The sequence below is a fragment of the Tachyglossus aculeatus genome, chromosome 11 (genome assembly GCF_015852505.1).
Source record: "Tachyglossus aculeatus isolate mTacAcu1 chromosome 11, mTacAcu1.pri, whole genome shotgun sequence".
In the NCBI taxonomy this organism is placed as follows: Eukaryota; Metazoa; Chordata; class Mammalia; order Monotremata; family Tachyglossidae; genus Tachyglossus; species Tachyglossus aculeatus.
The window spans coordinates 3,820,348-3,837,103 of record NC_052076.1 but is presented as its reverse complement, the minus strand read 5'-3'; the positions used below and the strand labels follow the sequence as shown (position 1 = coordinate 3,837,103).

The 16,756-nt window shown below is 49.2% G+C and overlaps 3 protein-coding genes across 3 annotated transcripts; all 3 read left to right on the top strand.

Moving 5' to 3' along the window:
* Nucleotides 1-2,172: 2,172 nt before the first annotated feature.
* On the top strand, nt 2,173-3,123 carry LOC119934137 (olfactory receptor 8B8-like). Its single transcript, XM_038753539.1, has one exon. The coding sequence runs from the start codon at nt 2,173-2,175 to the stop codon at nt 3,121-3,123; it is 951 nt and encodes a 316-aa protein (XP_038609467.1).
* Nucleotides 3,124-10,770: 7,647 nt separating this feature from the next.
* On the top strand, nt 10,771-11,730 carry LOC119934136 (olfactory receptor 151-like). The gene has a single exon (XM_038753538.1). It carries the CDS (start codon nt 10,780-10,782, stop codon nt 11,728-11,730), a length of 951 nt encoding a protein of 316 aa, XP_038609466.1. The 5' UTR covers nt 10,771-10,779.
* A 3,019-nt stretch (nt 11,731-14,749) lies between these two features.
* On the top strand, nt 14,750-16,103 carry LOC119934606 (olfactory receptor 8B8-like). The gene has a single exon (XM_038754152.1). It carries the CDS (start codon nt 14,972-14,974, stop codon nt 15,920-15,922), a length of 951 nt encoding a protein of 316 aa, XP_038610080.1. The 5' UTR covers nt 14,750-14,971; the 3' UTR covers nt 15,923-16,103.
* The last annotated feature ends 653 nt before the right edge of the window (nt 16,104-16,756 follow it).

The window sequence follows — 16,756 nt, the reverse complement described above, 5'->3', positions numbered from 1 at the left end:
ATGGAGGTTAAAGGTGTGAGCCCCATGTGGGGCAACTTGATTACCTTGTATATATCCCAGCGTTTAGAACAGTGCTTGGCACATAGAAAGCGCTTAACAAATAATGTAATTATTTTACAGATGGGATAACTGAGGCACGGAGCCATGAAGTGACCGGTCTTCACTGTGGGCTGTAGGGAGCTGTGGACTGCTAGAGGAGGATGGAGAAGCTGATTTAAACACTCAGTTATCTACACATCAAATGCTCCTTTCTCACCTTCTATCTGTAAATTATTTTGTACCTGTCTCCTCTGGTAGACTCTAAGCTCTTTGAAGGCAGAGATAGTGTCTTCTTATTCTGTTGCACTCTCCAAGTGCTTAGCAAGGGCTCTTTACACAGTCAGTGCTCGATAATAATAATAATAATAATAATGACATTTATTAAGCGCTTCTTACTATCTGCAAAGCACTGTTCTAAGCGCTGGGGAGGTTACCAGGTGATCAGGTTGTCCCACGTGGGGCTAACACAGTTTTAATCCCCACTTTACAGATGAGGCAACTGAGGCCCAGAGAAGTGAAGTGACTTGCCCAAAGTCACAGAGCTGACAGTTGGCAGAGGAGGGATTCGAACCCATGGCCTCTGACTCCAAAGCCCGGGCTCTTTCCACTGAGCCACGCTGCTTGTCAATAAATACCACTGATGGCTTGAGTGAGAAGATGGACCTGAGTCTGTAGTCACCTAGTTTGGGTCTACCTTTCCTGAGTAGGGTGGGAGTCCCATCCTTATTATGATGTTTGTTAAGCGCTTACTACATAACAAGCACTAGTCTAAGCACTGGGGTAGTTTCCAGTTAACCAGGATGGACACAATTCCTGTCCCACATGGAGTGCAAGTAGGAGCGAAAACAGGCAGTGAATTCTCATTTTACAGCTGAGGAAACTGAGGCACAGAAAAGTTAACTGACTTTCCCAAGTCACACAGCAGGCAAGTGCTGGAGCAGGATTAGAACCCAGGTCCTCTGACTCTTAGGCCCGGGTCCTTTCCGTTAAGTCATGCTGTCCCTCCCTCACTGCTCCCATTTAACAAGGATCTTCTGTCCCCTCCCACAGTGACACTTCTATAATAATAATAATGATGGCATTTATTAAGCACTTACTATGTGCAAAGCACTGTTCTAAGCGCTGGGGAGGTTACAAGGTGATCAGGTTGTCCCACGGGGGGCTCACAGTTTGAATCCCCATTTTCCAGATGAGGTAACTGAGGCCCAGAGAAGTGAAGTGACTTGCCCAAAGTCATTAATGGGTAAATTTATAAACTCTTGCACATTAAGTATAGGCTTCGATTTGGCAACGGCTAGACCGACCTGTCTGCTGGGCAACCTCGGCCGGGCTTGACAGATAACCAATTGCAAAACAAAGGAGAAGAAAAACAACTTATCTCTGTACTCTGGAAATGGGCCATTTCCCACAGTATAGAAACATAAATGCCTTCTTGGTTTGCAAAGGGTTTATTAAGTCTCCTACGTGGGAGCTAACTCGGAATCTCACCCACGGAGAGGAAGCTCTGCGTGGGACCTTCCCATTTGGGACCCTGAAAGCTGAATCCGGGATTCCCCAGAATGAAACTTCAGGAGTTGGTGTTCCCCCGAATGGGTGATGTAACCCCTTTTTTGTGGCCCCCTTTTTTGTATTCTTCTTTCGTATTCCCTTCCTTCTATTAAAATGGTCCTTCTATTAAAATTGTAACGATACACCTATATTGCTATGTGTCTGTGCTTCTTTCTCTGAAAAAAGCGGACTTGTGGTCGCGAGTCTGAACTTTATTCGTTGGTTAACTGAAGAAATATTTCGTTAACCTAACAGTCACACAGCTGACAAATGGTGGAATCGGGATTTGAACTCATGACCTCTGACTCCAACGCCCGGGCTCTTTCCACTGAGTCACGCTGCTTCTAGAAAGGGACCTCTCCATCCTCTTTGGATGGATATGAGCCGAGCTCTCAGTTCCTGCTAATCAATCAGTCAACCAATACATCTGATTTTAGGCACCTTGGACTTCTTTGCGGAGGAAGGGACAGATCCACTTGGGCGACGAGAATTTCTTAGCCTGCGCCTGCTTCCTCCAAGCAGGGTGGAGGTCCCCTCTAACCAGCAGTCTTCCATCCTACCCCGACAGGATAGCCTGAGGGGAGAATGGCCACGGGGAACCACTCTCCAGTGACGGAGTTTATCCTGGTGGGGCTGACGGAGCGTCCAGATCTGCAACTCCCGCTCTTCCTCCTATTCCTGGGCATCTTCGTGGTCACGGCGGCAGGGAACCTGGGCCTGATCACCTTAATCAGGCTGAGCGCTCCACTCCACACCCCCATGTACTTCTTCCTCACCAACCTGTCCTTCATCGATCTCTGCTACTCCTCCGTCATCACCCCCAAGATGCTGGCGGGCTTCGTGGAGGGGACCAACTCCATCTCCTATCCGGCCTGCATGGCCCAACTCTACTTCTTCGTCTTCTTCGTCATCGCCGAAGGCTTCATGCTGACTGTCATGGCCTACGACCGCTATGTAGCCATCTGCCACCCTCTGCTATACGGCACGGTCATGTCGCCTCGGGCCTGCTCCGTGCTGGTGGCTGGCGTATACATCACAGGCTCTCTTTGTGCAGCTGTCCACACCGCCTGTGTGCTGAGGTTGTCCTTCTGTAGAAAGAACGTCATCAATCACTATTTCTGCGACATCCGCCCCCTCCTCGCCCTCTCCTGCTCCCGCACCGACATCAATGACCTGGTGGTCTTTGCCAGTGGGGGTTTCAACATGGCGGTCACCGGTGTGGGCATCCTCAGCTCTTACGCCCGCATCCTCGCCTGTGTCCTGCACATCGGCTCTGGCCGAGGTGGGGTCAAGGCCCTGGGCACCTGCAGTTCCCACATCATGGCCGTCGTCCTTTTCTTTGGGTCTGGGGGGTTCACATATCTGAAGCCTTCTTCAGGAGAGTCTCCGGGTGAGGGGAGAGTGTCCTCTTTGTTTTATACCACTGTGGTCCCCATGCTCAACCCCCTGATCTACAGCCTAAGGAATCAAAATGTCCGAGACGCCCTCAGGAAAATCTTGAGGAGGAACGTCTTTTCGGGGTTGGATCGCTACTAGGAGGACTATTAGATTGAAAGTGAGTTCTTCACAGTGGCATGAGTCCTTTTCCAGACCATCACTTGGAGTGTGAGCTGGATGCAAGACTGGGACTATGTCCAGCCTAATTACCTTCTATCCAACTCAGTGCTTACAACAGTGTTTTGCACACAGCAAGCACTTAACAAATACCTTAAAATAAAACCACCTTAGAATAAATGATCAGTTACAAGCTTTCCCTTCCTCTTAAATGGAATTTATAACAATTATGGCAATGACTATGGTATTTGTTATGCGCTTACTGTGATAATGATGGCATTGGATCACTACTAGGAGGACTACTAGATTGAGAGTGAGTTCTTCACAGTGGCATGAGTCCTTGTCCGGACAATCAATCAATCAATCAATCAATCGTATTTATTGAGCACATACTGTGTGCAGAGTACTGTACTAAGCGCTTGGGAAGTACAAGTTGGCAACATATAGAAACAGTCCCTACCCAACAGTGGGCTCACAGTCTGAAAGGGGGAGGCAGAGAAGAAAACCAAGCATACTAACAAAATAAAATAAATAGAATAGATATGTACAAGTAAAATAAATAAATAATAATAATAATAATCATTGTGGTATTTGTTAAGCGCTTACTATGTGTCAGATAGTGTACTAAACGCTGGGGTGGCTACAAGCAAATTGGGTTGGACACAGTCCCTGTCCCAAGTGGGGCTCACGGTCTCTCAGTTTCAGATGTGACAACTGAGGCACTGGGAAATTAAGTGATTTGCCCAAGGTCACACAGCAGTCAAGTGGCAGAGCTGGGATTAGAACCCAGGACCTTCTGACTCCCAGGACTGTGCTCTATTCACTCTGCCATGCTGCTTCCCTACATAAGTGCTTAATTTCTCTAAATAAATAGAGTAATAAATATGTACAAAAATATACAGGTGCTGTGGGGAAGGGAAGGAGGTAAGATTAGGGGGATGGAGAAGGGGACAAGGGGGAGCGGAAGGAAGAGGCTCAGTGTGGGAAGGCCTCCTGGAGGAGGTGAGCTCTCAGTAGGGCCTTGAAAGGAGGAAGAGAGCTAGCTTGGCGGATGGGCAGAGGGAGGGCATTCCAGGCCGGGGGATGACGTGGGCCGGGGGTCGATGGCGGGACAGGCGAGAACGAGGTACGGTGAGGAGATTAGCGGCGGAGGAGCGGAGGGTGCGGGCTGGGCTGGAGAAGGAGAGAAGGGAGGTGAGGTAGGAGGGGGCGAGGGGATGGATGGACAGCCTTGAAGCCCAGGGTGAGGAGTTTCTACCTGATGCGCAGATTGATTGGTAGCCACTGGAGATTTTTGAGGAGGGGAGTAACATGCCCGGAGCTGTTCTGGACAAAGACAATCCGGGCAGCAGCATGAAGTATGGATTGAAGTGGGGAGAGACACGAGGATGGAGACAATCACTTGGAGTGTGAGCCGGATGCAAGACTGGGACTATGTCCAGCCTAATTACCTTCTATCTACATCAGTGCTTGCAACAGTGCTTGGCACACAGCAAGTACTTAAAAAATACCTTAAAATAAAACCACTTTAGAATCAATGATCAGTTACAAGCTTTCCCTTCCTCTTAAATGGAATTTATAGCAATTATGGCAATAACTATGATATTTGTTAAGCACTTACTGTGCTAATGATGGCATTTGTTAAGTGATTACTATGATAATGATGACATTCGGTAAGCGCTTACTATGTGCAAAGCACTGTTCTAAGCGCTGGGGAGGTTACAAGGTAATCAGGCTGTCCCTCGGGGGGCTCACAGTCTTAATCCCCATTTTATAGAAGAGGGGAACTGAGGTACGGAGAAGTGAAGTGACTTGCCCAAAGTCACACAGCTGATAATTGGCGGAGCCAGGATTTGAACCCATGACTTCCGACTCCAAAGCCCGTGCTCTTTCCACTTAGCCAAACTGCTTCCACGTCATAAGCACTCCGAGGAGTCGAGGAGAGAGTCATGAGTCCTGGGAGCCTCCCCGAGTCTTTTTTTGCCATTCCCCAAAGAGGTCGTCGTCGGGGCCAGGTGGTCCTTGGGGAACTCCCCCAACACTATATTTTCAAGCTGATTCCAGGATCGTAGAGCTGAGATTGCAGATCCCAACTGTGTGCGTGTGGGAGTGGAGATCGGCTCTCTTGGAAAGGAAATGGACCCCAGTGTCTCCAGCCTCTGGAAGAGGGAGGGTGAGTCTCGAGATTCCACCCCTGGAAAGTCCTTTCCCAAATCTTAAGCAGCGGTAGCCGAGGTCTTTAAAACATCGTCTGCTGATTCCAGCTAGCTCCATCCCCAACTCCCATCCTGGCTCCTCAGAGTCTGAGCGGGAGAGGGGCAGAGATCGTGCAGATGTTTAGGTAGCCACTTCCACTTAGACGATTTCCACTTACCACTTAGATGGTAGCCAACTAAGCCATATAGTGGAGCACCTAGCAAGCCAACACTTGTAAACACTTGCAAACAGGAATTCCAGGGTTCAAATTCTAGATCTGCCTTATCCCTCTAGACTGTAAACTCATTATGGGCAGGGGACATGTCTGTTTATTGTTGCACAGTACTCTCCCAAGTGCTTTATACAGTGCTCCGCACTCAGTAAGGGCTCAATAAATATGAATGAACTTCAAGGTACTGACCAGACTCCAGGTCTGTTGTGATCCTGGACCAGCGTTGATGAGGGTCAACATCCTTATAGTTCCGGGGGTGGGGGGGAGAAATCCCTCTTCTTTTCTTTCTCTTTATGGTGTTTCTTAAGTGCTTACTATGTGCCAGGCACTATACTAAGCTCTGAGGTAAATATAAGCTATCAGGGTGGACACAATCCTTGCCCCACATGGGGCTCACAGAATTAATTCTCAATTTCGTGACTTAGTGGAAAGAGCTCGGGCTTGGGAGTCAGAGGATATGGGTTTTAATCCTGGCTCCACCACTTGTCTGCTGTGTGACCTTGGGGAAATCACTTAACTTCTCTGTGCCTCAGTTAGCTCATCTGCAAAATGGAGGCTAAAGGTGTGAGCCCCATGTGGGGCAACTTAATTACCTCGTATATTTCCCAGTGTTTAGAACAGTGCTTGGCACATAGAAAGCGCTTAACAAATAATGTAATTATTTTACTGATGGGATAACTGAGGCACGGAGCAGTGAAGTGACTGGTCTTCACTGTGGGCTGTAGGGAGCTGTGGACTGCTAGAGGTGGATGGAGAAGGTGATTTAAACACTCAGTTATCTACACATCAAATGTTCCTTTCTCACCTTCTATCTGTAAATTATTTTGTACCTGTCTCCTCTAGTAGGCTCTAAGTTCTTTGAAGGCAGAGATAGTGTCTTCTTATTCTTGTTGTAGTCTCCAAATGCTTAGCCAATGCTGTTTACACAGTAGGTGCTCAATAATAACAATAATAATAATCATAATGCCATTTATTAAGCGCTTACTGTGTGCAAAGCTCTGTTCTAAGCGCTGGGGAGGTTACATGGTGATCAGGTTGTCCCCCGTGGGGCTCACGGTCTTAATCCCCACTTTACAGATGAGGTAACTGAGGCCCAGAGAAGTGAAGTGACTTGCCCAAAGTCACACAGCTGAGAGTTGGCAGAGCAGGGATTCAAACCCATGACCTCTGACTCCAAAGCCCGGGCTCTTTCCTCTGAGCCACACTGATTCTCAATAAATACCACCGATGGCTTGAGTGAGAAGATGGACCTGGGTCTGTAGTCACCTGGTTTGGGTCTACCTTTCCTGAGCAGGGTGGGAGTCCCATCCTTATTATGATGTTTGTTAAGCGCCTACTACATGACAAGCACTATTCTAAGCACTGGGCTAGTTTCCAGTTAACCAGGATGGACACAATTCCTGGGATGGACACTGTGGTGCATGAAGGCACGGACTCCGGCTAGGGTAAGCACGAAATCATTTATTGGGTTAAGCAGCAAGACTTTCATATCTTTCAGTCACATTCTGTATTTTTCCATGTTCCTGTGTTTATAGCTAACACAGCAATTCTGTTACCTTCAAGGCCAGTAACAAGTAACACCCGTCTATGCAAGGTCGTAGGGCCGGTAACAAGTAACCCTTGCTGTACAAGGCTGTGATAACAGAGACCAGCCTTTCAGCCACAGCTCTCCTCCCAGTTCCTTGTTTACTTGGTCCTGCTGTTCCCCACATCTCCCCCTCTTTTGTTTAAATATAAAGAGTGCATCTAAAGAAGAGAAACAATTCCCATACCATACATTGGTCAGGTTAATACAGTAAGTGTGGTTGCAGTGGCTTATGGTAGCCGCTTGTGCCATCGCAAAGACGTAAGGATGTGAAGTGCAAATCATAGTTGGATCAGTTCGTAACTGTGTAGCGTTAGCTGTATGATTAGACAGGGTGAGATTCCATAAGGTACGATTAATAAACGTGAAGCCTAAATGCCAAATTCCCGTATGTAATGGGGAGGCGGTGTTGTTGGTGGGCATAGAAAACTGTAAAAGAGGCCCAGCCAGCCCACCGCCATGCCAGGATACACTGTGATTATGGATGCCGATGCCAACAGAGTGGTTGCTAGCCGGGTCCCACAAAACCCCATGAGGGCCCCAGTCCAAAATAGTTCCCGTAGTTCCGTTGACGCTAACAGGATCAGGACCGAGCCCGTGACATGGCTGCCAGTTTATCCATGTGTTGTTTGCGAGTGGGTCCTCTGTACAACGGGACTAGTCGGGGTTATATATCCCCACTTCCATCAGGTTGTGGAGAGACGATGTTCCAGACACGCCCGGGATGCTTATTAAAGTATAATTCTTTGTTCCACGTTTGTCCCTCACTATCAGGTGTTGCTGAGGTGACACCGGAATACGGCCAATGTCGCTGTCATTACTAGTTGTCAGACAAAGGGGTGGAAGTCAGTTACAAACTCAGTATTGTTGAGAGCAAAAAAACTAGTATTGTTAGGCCCTCCGTCTGTCGCCGGGGGCATCCATACCCCACCTATCCATTCAGTGTCATTATTCCCGATAGGTGGTGTAGGATCCCACCAGGTTATAGGTTTGAAGATGGGTGGATCAAGGATATGTGCCCAGTAAAGACCATTCCCCGTGATAGGCAGGCAAAGATTCCCCATCAGGCTCCAGATCATAAGCATTCTGACCGTGTTGAGCCCCGCATCAGGAGGCGCCGCCCGGGCTACCGTAAGTTGTTGCACCAGGGCCGAGGCTAACATTTCAGCCTTAAACTGCTCAGAGCCAACATTCTGGCACGCCTTAATTAGGTCCGATAGTGTCTTCGCCTTGTTCCGCAGGGGATCCAAGGCCTTCCTGCAATCAACATTAGCATTTTCAATTGCCAATTGAAACAGTAACAACCGCTGAGCCTCCTCTGAATCAATCTGACGCTGTATGGCAGTTTGGAGCCCATTCAGAAAAGTAACATAAGGCTCCTGAGCACCCTGATGGACGGCAGCAAAAGAGGTCTCCCGTCGACCCGCAGCAGGGACTTGTTTCAGCGCCTTCATGGTTAAGGAGGCAGCCTGGGGAAAGGCCACCCAGTTTAATTGAACCTGTGCTTGGAGTGTGACAAACTGCCCTTGCCCTACTAACTCATCCACCCCAAGTTTAATATTGTCAGCAAGATTATCCATAACTTGCAGGGTAACAGCTTCCCGATACTCAGAGTCCCACACAGAGTACTGTGCCTGGCTAAGTAACAAACGCAGCAAAGTGCACCAGTCATGGGGTGTCATCACATACGATTCAGAGACAGCCACTATTAGCTTCATTGTGTAGGACGACTGTAACCCATAATCGCGAACACTTTTCCGCAACTCCTTAAGCAACTCATAAGGGAGAGAGTCATACTGAGCCGGCCGCCTGGGAAGACACACCACCGGCATCGCTTGCGGTAGCTGTACATCCCCTCGGCTCAATGCCTCCCGCCGGCAGCCCGAAAGGGCCCCGGCATAGGCAGGCTGCGCCGTAGCAGGCACAGCATATACATACGGAGGGGCTGGGACAAGCTTTCACGAGTCTGTAGCTCCCGGCCCACCTTTTGCCACAAGGTTAGATCATAAGAACCACCTTCAAGGAACCATGTACAATGATCCCAAATCCATACTAATAACTGGACCAACTGCGCAGGTGGCACCTTGAACCCCTGCTCCTTCAAAATACGCTGTAATATTTCGAGCTGTAATTTTTGCTCGCTCGTGGCTGATGGCCCCATGCTGTCAATTCTTCCACAGCTGCTCACCTGTCCATCCTGGGAACGGTGATGTCCTAACGTCTCCGGCCGGAGCTTTTACGAACTCATATCCTCCGTCCAGCCGCGGGTACACCACCGGATCGTGAGTTCCGATTTCGAGTCCCTGTTCGGGCGCCATTTGTGGTGTATGAAGGCACGGACTCCGGCTAGGGTAAGCACGAAATCGTTAATTGGGTTAACCAGAAAGACTTTCATATCTTTCAGTCATATTCTGTATTTTTGCATGTTCCTGTGTTTATAGCTAACACCGCAATTCTGTAACCTTCAAGGCCGGTAACAACACCAGTCTATGCAAGGTCGTAGGGCCGATAACAAGTAACTCTTGTCTGTAGAAGGTTGTTATAACAGAGACCAGCCTTTTGGCCACAGCTCTCCTCCCAGTTCCTTGTTTACTTGGCCCTGCTGTTCCCCACAGGACACAATTCCTGTCCCACATGGAGCTCAGATTCATTCATTCATTCAATCGTATTGATTGAGCGCTTACTGTGTGCAGAGCACTGTACTAAGCGCTTGGAAAGTACAATTCGGCAACAGAGACAATCCCTTCCCAACAACGGGCTCACAGTCTAGAAGGGGGAGACAGACAACAAAACAAAACAAGTAGACAGGCATCAATACCATCAGAATAAACAGAATTACAGAAAAATAAACATCATTAACTCATTCATTCAATCGTATTTACTGAGCGCAAATATGAGGGAGAACAGGCAGTGAATTCTCAATTTACAGATGATGAAACTGAGGCACAGAAAAGTTAACTGACTTTCCCAAGGTTACCCAGCAGGCAAGTGCTGTATCAGGATTAGAATCCAGGTCCTCTGACTCTTAGGCCCGGGTCCTTTCCGTTAGGTTATGCTGTCCCTCCATCACTGCTCCCATTTAACAAGGAACTTCTGTCCCCTCCCACAGTGACCCTTCTATAATAATAATAATAATGATGGCATTTATTATGCGCTTACTATGTCCAAAGCACTGTTCCAAGCGCTGGGGAGGTTACAAGGTGATCAGGTTGTCCCACGGGGGGCTCACAGTTTGAATCCCCAGTTTTCAAATGAGGTAACTGAGGCCCAGAGAAGTGAAGTGACTTGCCCAAAGTCATACAGGTGACAGTTGGCGGAGCCGGCATTTGAACCCATGACCTCTGACTCCAAAGTCTGGGCTCTTTCCACTGAGCCACGCTGCTTCTAGAAAGGGACTTCTCCATCCTCTTTGGATGGATATGAGCCAAGCTCTCAGTTCCTGCTAATCAATCAGTCAGCCAACACATCCGATTCGAGGCATCTTGGACTTCTTTGCGGAGGAAGGGACAGATCCACTTGAGTGAGGAGAATTTCTTAGCCTGCACCTGCTTCCTCCAAGCAGGGCGGAGGGCCCCTCTAACCAGAAGTCTTCCATCCTACCCCAACAGGACAGTCTGAGCAGAGAATGGCCGCGGGGAACCACTCTCCGGTGACGGAGTTTATCCTGACGGGGCTGACGGAGCGTCCAGATCTGCAACTCCCCCTCTTCCTCCTGTTCCTGGGCATCTTCGTGGTCACGGCGGTGGGGAACCTGGGCCTGATCACCTTAATCAGGCTCAGCGCTCCGCTCCACACCCCCATGTACTTCTTCCTCACCAACCTGTCCTTCATCGATCTCTGCTACTCCTCCGTCATCACCCCCAAGATGCTGGCGGGCTTTGTGGAAGTGACCAACTCCATCTCCTATGCCGCCTGCATGGCCCAACTCTACTTATTCCTCATCTTCGTCAGCGCCGACGGCTTCATGCTGACCGTCATGGCCTACGACCGCTATGTAGCCATCTGCCACCCTCTGCTATATGGCACCGTCATGTCCCCTCGGGCCTGCTCCATGCTGGTGGCCGGCGTCTATATCACGGGTTCTCTTTGTGCAGCTCTCCACACCGCCTGTATGCTGAGGTTGTCCTTCTGTAGAAAGAACGTTATCAATCACTATTTCTGCGACATCCGCCCCCTCCTCGCCCTCTCCTGCTCCAGCACTGACATCAATGAACTGGTGGTCTTTGCCAGCGGGGGTTTCAACACGGCGGCCACCAGCGTGGGCATCCTCAGCTCTTACGCCCGCATCCTTGCCTGCGTCCTGCGCATCGGCTCTGGCCGAGGCAGGGCCAAGGCCCTGGGAACCTGCAGTTCCCACATCATGTCTGTCGTCCTTTTCTTTGGGTCTGGGGCGTTCACGTATCTGAAGCCTTCTTCAGGAGAGTCTCCGGGTGAGGGAAGAGTGTGCTCCTTGTTTTATACCACTGCGGTCCCCATGCTCAACCCCCTGATCTACAGCCTAAGGAATCAAAATGTCCGAGACGCTCTCAGGAAAATCTTGAGGAGGAACGTCTTTTCGGGGTTGGATCGCTACTAGGAGGACTATTAGATTGAAAGTGAGTTCTTCACAGTGGCATGAGTCCTTGTCCGGACAATCACTTGGAGTGTGAGCCGGATGCAAGACAGGGACTATGTCCAGCCTAATTACCTCCTATCTACCTCAGTGCTTACAACAGTGTTTGGCACACAGCAAGTGCTTAAAAAATACCTTAAAATAAAACCACCTTAGAATGAATGATCAGTTACAAGCTTTCCCCTCCTCTTAAATGGAATTTATAACAATTATGGCAAGAACTATGATATCTGTTAAGCGCTTACTGTGATAATGATGGCATTTTTTAAGTGCTTACTATTATAATGATGCCATTCGTTAAGCGCTTACTATGTGCAAAGCACTGTTCTAAGCGCTGGGGAGGTTACAAGGTAATCAGGCTGTCCCTCGGGGGGCTCACAGTCTTAATCCCCATTTTACAGAAGGGGGAACTGAGGCCCAGAGAAGTGAAGTGATTTGCCCAAAGTCACACACCTGACAATTGGCAGAGATGGGATTTGAACCCATGACCTCTAACTCCAAAGCCCGTGCTCTTTCCACTTAGCCACACTGCTTCCACATCATAAACACTCCGAAGTGTCGAGGAGAGAGTCATGAGTCCTGGGAACATCCCCGAATCTTTCTTTGCCATTCCCCAGAGAGGTCGTCGCCGGGGCCGGGTGGTCCTTGGGGAACTCCCCCAACACTATATTTTCAAGCTGATTCCAGGATCGTAGAGCTGAGATTGCAGATCCCAACTGTGTGCGTGTGGCAGTGGGGATCGGCTCTCTTGGAAAGGAAATGGACCCCAGCGACTCCGGCATCGGGAAGAGGGAGGGTGAGTCTCGAGATTCCACCTCTGGAATGTCCTCTCCCAAATCTTAAGCAGCGGTAGCTGAGGTCTCTAAAACACCATCTCCTGATTCCAGCTAGCTCCATCCCCGACCCCAATCCTGGCTCCTCAGAGTCTGAACGGGAGAGGGGCAGAGATCGTGCAGATGTTTAGGTAGCCACTTCCACTTAGATGATCGCCACTTACCACTTAGATGGTAGCCAACTAAGCCACGTAGTGGAGCACCGAGCGAGCCAACACTTGTAAACATTGGCAAACAGGAATTCCTGGGTTCAAATTCTAGAGCTGCCTTATCCCTCTAGACTTTAAAGTCATTATGGGCAGGGGACATGTCTGTTTATTTTTGCACTGTACTCTCTCAAGTGCTTAATACAGTGCTCTGCACTCAGTAAGTGCTCAATAAATATGAATGAACTTCAAGGTACTGACCGGACTCCAGGTCTGTTGTGATCCTGGGCCAGCGTTGATGAGGGTCAACATCCTTATCGGGTGTGGGGGGGAGAAACCCCTCTTCTTTTCTTTTCCTTTATGGTATTTCTTAAGTGCTTACTATGTGCCAGGCACTCTACTAAGCTCTGAGGTAAATATAAGCTATCAGGATGGACGCAATCCTTGTCCCACATGGGGCTCACAGAATTAATTCTCATTTTCGTGGCTTAGTGGAAAGAGCTCGGGCTTGGGAGTCAGAGGATGTGGGTTCTAATCCTGGCTCCACCTCTTGTCTGCTGTGTGACCTTGGGAAAATCACTTAACTTCTCTGTGCCTCAGTTAGCTCATCTGCAAAATGGAGGATAAAGGTGTGAGCCCTATGTGGGGCAACTTGATTACCTTGTATATATCCCAGTGTTTAGAAAAGTGCTTGGCACATAGAAAGCGCTTAATAAATAACGTAATTATTTTACAGATGGGATAACTGAGGCACGGAGCAGTGAAGTGACTGGTCTTCACTGTGGGCTGTAGGGAGCTGTGGACTGCTAGAGGAGGATGGAGAAGGTGATTTAAACACTCAGTTATCTACACATCAAATGTTCCTTTCTCACCTTCTATCTGTAAATTATTTTGTACCTGTCTCCTCTGGTAGACGCTAAGCTCTTTGAAGGCAGAGATAGTGTCTTCTTATTCTGTTGTACTCTCCAAGTGCTTAGCAAGGGCTCTTTTCTCAGTAGGTGCTCGATAATAACAATAATAATGACATTTATTGAGCACTTCTTACTATCTGCAAAGCACTGTTCTAAGCTCTGGGGAGGTTACCAGGTGATCAGGTTGTCCCACGTGGGGCTAACACAGTCTTAATCCCCACTTTACAGATGAGGCAACTGAGGCCCAGAGAAGTGAAGTGACTTGCCCAAAGTCACACAGCTGACAGTTGGCAGAGTAGGGATTCGAACCCATGACCTCTGACTCCAAAGCCCGGGCTCTTTCCACTGAGCCACGCTGCTTCTCAATAAATACCACTGATGGCTTGAGTGAGAAGATGGACCTGGGTCTGTAGTCACCTAGTTTGGGTCTACCTTTCCTGAGCAGGGTGGGAGTCCCATCCTTATTATGATGTTTGTTAAGCACTTACTACATGACAAGCACTATTCTAAGCACTGGGGTAGTTTCCAGTTAACCAGGATGGACACAATTCCTGGGATGGACACAATTCCTGTCCCACATGGAGCTCAAATATGAGGGAGAACAGGCAGTGAATTGTCAATTTACAGATGAGGAAACTGAGGCACAGAAAATTAAATGACTTTCCCAAGGTTACACAGCAGGCAAGTGCTGGAGCAGGATTAGAACCCAGGTCCTCTGACTCTTAGGCCCGGGTCCTTTCTGTTAGGTTATGCTGTCCCTCCATCACTGCTCCCATTTAACAAAGATCTTCTGTCCTCTCCCACAGTGACCCTTCTATAATAATAATAATGATGGCATTTATTAAGTGCTTACTATGTGCAAAGCACTGTTCTTAGTGCTGGGGAGGTTACAAGGTGATCGAGTTGTCCCACGGGGGGCTCACAATCTTAATCCCCATTTTCCAGATGACGTAACTGAGGCCCAGAGAAGTGAAGTGACTTGCCCAAAGTCACCCAGCTGACGGTGGAGGTGGGATTTGAACCCATAACCTCTGACTCCAAAGCCCGGGCTCTTTCCACTGAGCTATGCTGCTTCTAGAAAGGGACTTCTCCATCCTCTTTGGATGGATATAAGCCAAGCTCTCAGTTCCTGCTAATCAGTCAGTCAGCCAACATATCCGATTCAAGGCATCTTGGACTTCTTTGCGGAGGAAGAGACAGATCCACTTGGGCGAGGAGAATTTCTTAGCCTGCGCCTGCTCTCTCCAAGCAGGGCGGAGGTCCCCTCTAACCAGAAGTCTTCCATCCTACCCCGACAGGACAGCCTGAGGGGAGAATGGCCACGGGGAACCACTCTCTGGTGACGGAGTTTATCCTAGCGGGCCTGACGGAGCGTCCGGATCTGCAACTCCCACTCTTCCTCCTGCTCCTGGCCATCTTCGTGGTCACGGCGGTGGGGAACCTGGGCCTGATCACCTTAATCAGGCTGAGCGCTCCGCTCCACACCCCCATGTACTTCTTCCTCACCAATCTGTCCTTCATCGATCTCTGCTACTCCTCTGTCACCACCCCCAAGACGCTGGCGGGCTTCGTGGCGGGGACCAACTCCATCTCCTATCCTGCCTGCATGACCCAACTCCACTTATTCCTCATCTTCATCATCGCCGACGGCTTCATGCTGACCGTCATGGCCTACGACCGCTATGTAGCCACCTGCCACCCTCTGCTCTATGGCACCATCATGTCCCCTAGGGCCTGCTCCATGCTAGTGGCCGGCGTCTACACCACAGGCTCTGTTTGTGCAGCTGTCCACACCGCCTGTATGCTGAGGTTGTCCTTCTGTAGAAAGAACGTCATCAATCACTATTTCTGCGACATCCGCCCCCTCCTCGCCCTCTCCTGCTCCCGCACCGACATCAATGAACTGGTGGTCTTTGCCAGCGGGGGTTTCAACATGGCAGCCACCAGCGTGGGCATCCTCAGTTCTTACGCCCGCATCCTCGCCTGCGTCCTGCACGTCAGCTCTGGCCGAGGCAGGGCCAAGGCCCTGGGCACCTGTAGTTCCCACATAATTGTCGTCGTCCTTTTCTTTGGGTCTGGGGTGTTCACATATCTGAAGCCTTTTTCAGGAGACTCTTCGGGTGAGGGGAGAGTATCCTCCTTGTTTTGTACCACTGTGGTCCCCATGCTCAACCCCCTGATCTACAGCCTAAGGAATCAAAATGTCCGAGATGCCCTCAGGAAAATCTTGAGGAGGAACGTCTTTTCGGGGTTGGATCGCTACTAGGAGGACTATTAGATTGAAAGTGAGTTCTTCACAGTGGCATGAGTCCTTTTCCTTGACAATCACTTGGAGTGTGAGTCGGATGCAAGACAGGGACTATGTCCAGCCTAATTACCTTCTATCTACCTCAGTGCTTACAACAGTGTTTGGCACACAGCAAGTGCCTAAAAATACCTTAAGATAAAACCACCTTAGAATCAATGATCAGTTATAAGCTTTCCCTTCTTCTTAAAGGGAATTTATAACAATTATGACAGTGACTATGATATTTGTTAAGCGCTTACTGTGATAATGATGGAATTTGTTAAGTGCTTACTATGCTAATGATGACATTCGTAAAGTGCTTTCTATGTGCAAAGCACTGTTCTAAGCGCTGGGGAGGTTACAAGGTGATCAGGCTGTCCCTCGGGGGGCTCACAGTCTTAATCCCCATTTTACAGAAGAGGGAACTGAGGCCCAGAGAAGTGAAGTGACTTGCCCAAAGTCACACAGCTGACAATTGGCGGAGCCAGGATTTGAACCCATGACCTCCGACTCCAAAGCCCGTGCTCTTCCCACTTAGCCACACTGCTTCCGCATCATAAACACTCCAAAGAGTCAAGGAGTCATGAGTCCTGGGAGCATCCCTGAGTCTTTCTTTGCCATTCCCCAAAGAGGTCGTCACCGGGGCCGGGTGGTCCTTGGGGAACTCCCCCAACACTATATTTCCAAGCTGATTCCAGGATCGTAGAGCTGAGATTGCAGATCCCAACTGCGTGCATGTGGGAGTGGGGATCGGCTCTCTTGGAAAGGAAATGGACCCCAGCGATTCTGGCATCGGGAAGAGGGAGGGTGAGT